Source organism: Lotus japonicus, chromosome 2 (assembly GCF_012489685.1).
Source record: "Lotus japonicus ecotype B-129 chromosome 2, LjGifu_v1.2".
Taxonomy (NCBI): domain Eukaryota; kingdom Viridiplantae; phylum Streptophyta; class Magnoliopsida; order Fabales; family Fabaceae; genus Lotus; species Lotus japonicus.
Window position 1 is genome coordinate 40,280,139 of NC_080042.1, and position 6,448 is coordinate 40,286,586.

Consider the following 6,448-nt stretch of genomic DNA (forward strand, 5'->3'; position numbering starts at 1 on the left):
GAAATTGTTTCTATTTCCATTTTAAATTTTGGTTTTATTTTTATGGTTCTTAAAAATTGAAATATATATGTGAAACCTGTTATGCATTAGGTTTTCTTATGAATTCACCAGCTCCTTGGAATACAAATTAGTTCATGTTGATAAGTAAACTTGGCTTCAATTTCCTATAATGTTTTTCTTTACACAGAATATATTTCAGTTTTTTGTTTTCATTTTTGCGTGTGTTCTGAGCTGATTAGGTAGTAAAAATATTTGATTTTGGCTTATCCTATTTCAGTTGTTGATTATTTTGGATATTGGGTTCTGATCCTCTTGGGCATGCATGGTTCACCATTTTTCTGCAAGGTTTGTCTTGAACCTGCCACTGTTATCTACACTTTTTGTTCTATTATTTCTTCTTTTTGCTTCTTAACCAAACATCTATACATTCTTCAGTTTCATGTTCTTCAGCTTCATGAGGTTTAGGGATTGATCTATGATTTTAAATTTAAATAATTTTTTCATTGAAATTTCTTATTTGCTATTGCTGTTACAGTTTCAAGATCAAAACAAAACTTTTACTATGTCTTAGTCTTTGGATAATTTTGAGTTCTTCCGTACTAACAACTTTAAGGCTGCAACTTTGTGAAAATTTTCTCTATATTTTCATATGTTTTTCCCCCATTTTCATGGCTTTTGCTTCAGCATTTAGTTTTTTTAAGTTTTAAATGGATACATTGGAAGTTGGCTGGGAACATCAAATTGGTGAACTGGTATTTTACTCAACATAAATTGACTATTGATTAATAATATACATGTTATTCAGGTGTAAATAGTGGTCTTAAACATATTCCAGTTAGCAGAGTCACTTTTCTAGATGGCGTTTGCTCTGGCAGTGTTGTTGTGAAGGTGATTCGTTTTTGGTCGTGTCCTACCTTAAAAGTGAATGCAGCTTTGAACCATTTTTCGTCTCTGCCTCTTCTTCAATCCTTATGGTGGTAAGTTTTGAATCTGAACCTAATTCCATTTTATTTTGCCTTAAACTAATTATGTTGTTGATCGATTTTGGATTTTGAGGATGAGGTACCTGATATGATGCTGATTTCACCAACTCCAATATCGGTGTTGTAGATGTTGGTCTTGATGAACTATTTGAGGTTCACAGGAAAATATACTAATTTGAACTTAAGCACCAGGTGGCTTGGATGTAGGTAATTGTTTCTCTCCATTAAAATGCTTCAATTACATTTAAATGAGATTTTCCACTTATGTGCACTTCTATGTCATGGCCTACTGCAGGAGAAGAGATTTATTTGAGCAAGGCTCTTAAAGTAAAAGCCATATGAAAAGGTCTCTTCTACACGATACATCCTCTTGCCATTTATTGTCTTTCCTGATTTGTTCCCAAGTTTGGGTTACCTTTCTTAGTATTTATTATGTGGATGATTTGAGCTAAACTCAGCTATTTTTATGATGTTTTGAATGCTTACTTCTTCTGTATTCAGTGGTTTTTTTATGTTTGATCTGTTTTCCTGTTTTATTTTCTTACCTGATTTTTTTTACATGAAAACCTTTCAATTATGTTCTGCAGTTCAAGAAATCATGGTCAAGGAGAATGTTCACCTTTGAGTAATTTTTAATCATTCAGTATATATCCCTCAAAGAGTGTTTGGTGTTTCATGTAAGGTAAGAAGCAATTCACCAGAAATTCATTACCCATCTCCTTTAATTGTTGAGAGCAATGTGATATAAATAATCAAGTATCTAATGACCCCAAGTTCTTATTCGATCATCTTTAAAATGATTATCTCTGTCATAAGATAATACACATGTTATGATTATACATGTGTATGGTTTGTAGTTTCCATGGTGTAAAGTACCTCCTGCTAATATTCTGAATATAAAAATATATGATTCTTATAAAAAAAGAGTTGAGTGCTGAGTTTGTTTTAGGTTGAAACACCATTTCACTAAACCTGCTAATGTTCTGTATATATGTGTCTCAATAGAGTTACTCTATTGCTAAATATGTGATGATATTTGTATAGTTATCTCCCCTTCCTCCCTAATTATTGCTATTCCCACTTTAAGACCAATATTAAATGTAATGTTGACAAAAAGAGTACATGGAAATTATTCGAAGTAGACTATTTGAATAAATAGTCTTTCTCTATGAACAAGACTACCTGCCATTATGTATATATATTTGAATCTACAATTCTGCCATTATTTTACTAAATGGTGTTTCTTTTGAAAATTTGAAGGATGCATGAGTTTTAGGTGAAGTGCATAATGGTTGGTACATAGAGAAGGACATTTGTGGTATTCCATGAGAGAGCTTGAGCATAAAAGAGGTTAGAGAAGCAAGCCATTGAGAGAGCATGATTCATTTAAATTCCCATTTTTTTGGCTGTAGATTGCATAAATGGGGGCAAGCCATTGAGAGCAATCCAACTTCCAAATTTTGCCATTCCTAATTTTCTATAATATGTAAGTATGTTGTAGTTTTCCCCTTATTGAAAAATCAGAACCTTTCCAATCCCCCTTTATATATTCCATTGTTGGGTAAGTCCATATGTGGATTAATATGGGGTCGTGATGAGCCATATTTTGAGGAAATAATTGCCCTCATCATGTGAAGGTTAATGAGAGAGATGTAGGGGTCATTCTGTTATTTTTATATGAATATAAGGTTACTGAATGTTTTTTTCTTTGTTAACTGGTATAAATATTGCAGATTGAGGAGGCCATTTATGTCTTATAAGTAACTATGAGTTTATGTTGTTTAACTTTGCAGGGAACAAGGATTCAAGTTTATGACGATCTTCGAAGAGCTGAGGAAGTAAATACACCCCCTTAATTCCATTTGTCCATCCCCCCAAATCATGCTTAGGCCCCATTTATATTCTTTAAATTTCCAACAATGGTACCCCTTTTTAGAATCAATCCTAACCTTAAATAATGATGATATTTCTTTTATTTTGCTTCATCAGATTCTATTTCATAGACCAATTTTCGTTACATGAACATTATTTCCATATTACATTATGATGCATAAAAAAAATGATCATTTCCATAATTTTCATCATATATTATTTCCATCAAATACAACAAATTACTTTAGTATATTTATTCAGATTCTGACAATGGTAAATGATAAAAAAAATGTACTATGGAATTAATTAAGTTCACTCTTTACTCTAATATTTTTAGGGACGCACATTGTGCAATCCATCTCAATAATCTTCAAACAAATGGCCTTATATTTTATTGTTTGAAAACAATATAGTCAATTAAAAATCTCTCATGTATGTCCCTTTACATTTTTTTCGTTTTTATCCAAATAAAATTATATAATAATTGATCTAATTTTCCATATATATATTTTTTTATATGTTGTATATTTGTATTATAAGCGGTTTGGGCATTAGTATAATCAGATACTTTAATAGATTGATTAAGGGAAATGGGAAATTATGAAGTTTTTTTAAGTTTGTTATATTTTAGCTAATAAGGAAAGATTTGTTATTTTTTTGACAGAGCATTTTAAATTAGATAAAAAACTTCAAATAAAGTTTTAAAATAGCTGTAATGTATCAATACATTCGTATACAATATGGTAACCGGAACATGGCCGGAACCAGCTCTGCTAGGGCTCCTCCTGCCCGGAGTTTCAATCGGTAACATAGGTCTCTCCGGCAACAGGAACGTCGTTGGGGAGGGAATAGAAAGGAAAAAAATTATGTAGTGGGGAACAGAGTTCCCTCTCATGGATCTTTTACAGTCTTTGTAGACGGTTTAAGTGATGGGGTATCAAGGGAAATGGTCACAGCTATTTTTGTGAAGGCAGGATGTTTGAGGAGTGTTTACGTTCAGAATCGCAAAAGGGTAGGTCGCCACCTTCGCTTTGGTTTCCTCAGATACAATTCGGACGCAGAAGCAGAGTGTGCTATTCGCAAGTTTAATGGATTAAAGCTGGAGGGAGCGTTCTTGACGGTAAAGAAAGCGAAGTACCAAGCATATGGGGGATGCGGTGAGAACTATGTTCCAGCACAGTTTAAACAGAAGTACGTAGTACAGGGGAAAGTGTGGAGACCGAAGAGGAAAAAAGAAGATTTAGAGGCAAAACCAGATGTGGATGAGCCAAACACAAATTCCATGTATAATATGGCAGAGGAGGAGAAGGTGTGGATTGAAAGATGTGCTGTTGCTACTCTGTATAACGTGACATCTCCTGAAGCGGTGCAGGAGGGGTTGCGTATGCAAGGGCTTGTAAATCTCAAAATCAAGTTATTAGGGGCGCGCGATGTTCTTCTTGAATTTGTATCAAAGGACGAGATGGTTTTTACTCTGTCGGAAGCATCATCTGTCTTAGATGAAAATTTTGAATGGTACAATCCTTGTTCAGCATACACGGTGGGGCAGTCTAACTTAGCATGGTTGCGGGTCAGGAAAATACCGCTAGGAATGTGGAACACAAGCTTCTTTTGCACCGTAGCCAACTTGTTTGGGAAATATGTCTGCGTTGATAGCATAACGTCACGGAAGGATCGTTTGGATTTTGCTCGGGTGCTGGTTGATACTACGCAACCTCTCATCGATCAACAGTACTTGGATGTTAATTTTGATGGTAAGGTATGTCAGGTTCTGGTGGAGAAGGAACTTTCTGTGTACCACGATTGGACGGGTTTGAGGCAAACACAAAAGCCCAAAGCTCTATCGTCCACAGACTCAGAAGCAGAGGCGCATGAAGGGGACGATGTGGAGGTGGAAAATTGGGTATCGGAAAACACGCCGGCAGGGTCGAGAGTGGCGGTGGCTACTGGCTCAGGTCTAGAACCGGAAACGGTCGATCTCGGTGGTGCAACAGCTTTAATGCGCGAATTGATTGAAGCGGGATACACGTCTACAGAGTTAATTCGATGGTTACACTGCACAGCCATTTTTGGTGGTAACGGTGCGCCAAAGGAGGAGAGGTTTCCATGTGATTCAGAACAACATTTACTCTCTGCAAAAATCAGGAAAAATCTAAACGAGGATGGAGAAATCTTTGGCCCACAGAAGGATCATCCTGAAAAGAAGGGAGGAGGCGTTTCTCATGAAAGACAAAAGCAGATGTGGGCCTTTCCTAAGCCCACTTGTGTCGGGGTTGGAGCTGAACAAAAACAGAATCAATCTTTGGGTGAAAAGGGGGGAGATTCTTCAAACACTCAACAAAAGGCTACTGTAAGTGGGCCTGTGACAAAGATTGGATGGATTTTACAAAACCCTTTATGTGGTTTCAGGGGATCTTTATGTGAATTAAAGGGTTTGGCTAGGCTAAGGGTCTCACTTTTGATGGGTAAACATATTGCAATTGGTGACGGTGTGAAGGAGGAATTTACGAGGTCTATGGGTGATTATGAGGAGGATGGGCCGGGTCATGAGGGTGTACGGGTCGGTTTGGGTAAGGTGCCTGAGGACACAAAGAAGAGTGTAATTGACGACATAGAGACAGCAAACGAGAATTATGCAGACATAGAAGAAGCTTTGGAGATACGAGTATACCAGAAAAAGAATAAAAAGAGAGGTGGTAGTGTCTCTGAGGCCGCTACTTCTCATAGGGAGAGTAAACCGAGAGCAAAACGGGGACGCCCCAAAGGGAGCAAAAACAGATCGAAAGTCCAAACTGAGTTGGGTGCCATATGCTCAGGTGATGAAATTGGAGAAGAAACTGTTGCGTCTTGGGCCAGTAATGTTTGGAGAGTGGGCAAGGAGGTCGGTGTAGTTTTCCGAGGGAACGAAGACTTGGCGTTAGCAAGGCTGCAGGACCAGGTACGTATTAATCACCCAGACCTGCAATAGTTAGTTATTTTCTGGGTAATTGAGTGCCTATAGTTTGCGGGGTGTGATAAATGGGTTTCAAATGGGTGACTTGGAATGTACGAGGCATGGGAAGAGCAACAAAGAGGAGGGTGATTCAGAAACACTTGTCTGTTTTCAAGCCGAGTTTAGTCCTGATTCAGAAAACAAAGTTAGGCGCAGAAAGGGAAAAAATGGTAGAGTCGTGGGCAAAAGCAATGGGTATGAACCACTTCGCGATTCAAGCGGTTGGGACAGCGGGAGGTCTAATTTCTCTATGGCGTGAAAGCGATGTAGAGGTGGTGCAAATACGTTCTGATCAGCGTTTTATTGCTATAATGGTAAAATTGAAAAACTTAGAAGGGTTGGTTTTGGTGGTTAATGTCTATGGCCCTCACACTGACGCGGAACGGTTCGTGTTATTTGTTCAATTATCTGATATGGTGACAGAGCATAGTGGCAGAGTGATTATGGGGGGTGATTTTAATGCAATTTTACACGAGAATGATCGCAAGGGGGGTGGAGCTTTATATTTGGGGGACATTGCTTTCCGACAATTTGTGACGGACTCATGTTTGGTGGATCTTCCCCTACAAGGGGGATTATATACCTGGTCCTCTTCAAGGAA

At 37.5% G+C, this 6,448-nt stretch overlaps 1 protein-coding gene across 7 annotated transcripts; it reads left to right on the forward strand.

Moving 5' to 3' along the window:
• Positions 1-271: 271 nt before the first annotated feature.
• Positions 272-5,860, forward strand: LOC130737999 (uncharacterized). 7 transcript variants are annotated; one of them, XM_057589872.1, is made up of 7 exons: positions 272-345; positions 806-977; positions 1,057-1,190; positions 1,279-1,329; positions 1,571-1,665; positions 2,244-2,469; positions 2,777-5,860. In XM_057589872.1, the coding sequence occupies exon 7, from the start codon at positions 3,802-3,804 to the stop codon at positions 5,821-5,823; it is 2,022 nt and encodes a 673-aa protein (XP_057445855.1). In that variant the 5' UTR covers positions 272-345; positions 806-977; positions 1,057-1,190; positions 1,279-1,329; positions 1,571-1,665; positions 2,244-2,469; positions 2,777-3,801; the 3' UTR covers positions 5,824-5,860. The 7 variants fall into 7 exon arrangements, with proteins under 7 accessions (XP_057445855.1, XP_057445859.1, XP_057445860.1 ...); XM_057589876.1 differs by having other exon boundaries at positions 2,244-2,333; XM_057589877.1 differs by having other exon boundaries at positions 2,396-2,469.
• The last annotated feature ends 588 nt before the right edge of the window (positions 5,861-6,448 follow it).

What these genes read in the sequence shown, in the direction of transcription:
- LOC130737999 (XM_057589872.1), top strand. Translation starts at nt 3,802, where the DNA reads ATGGTCACAGCTATTTTTGTGAAGGCAGGATGTTTGAGGAGTGTTTAC.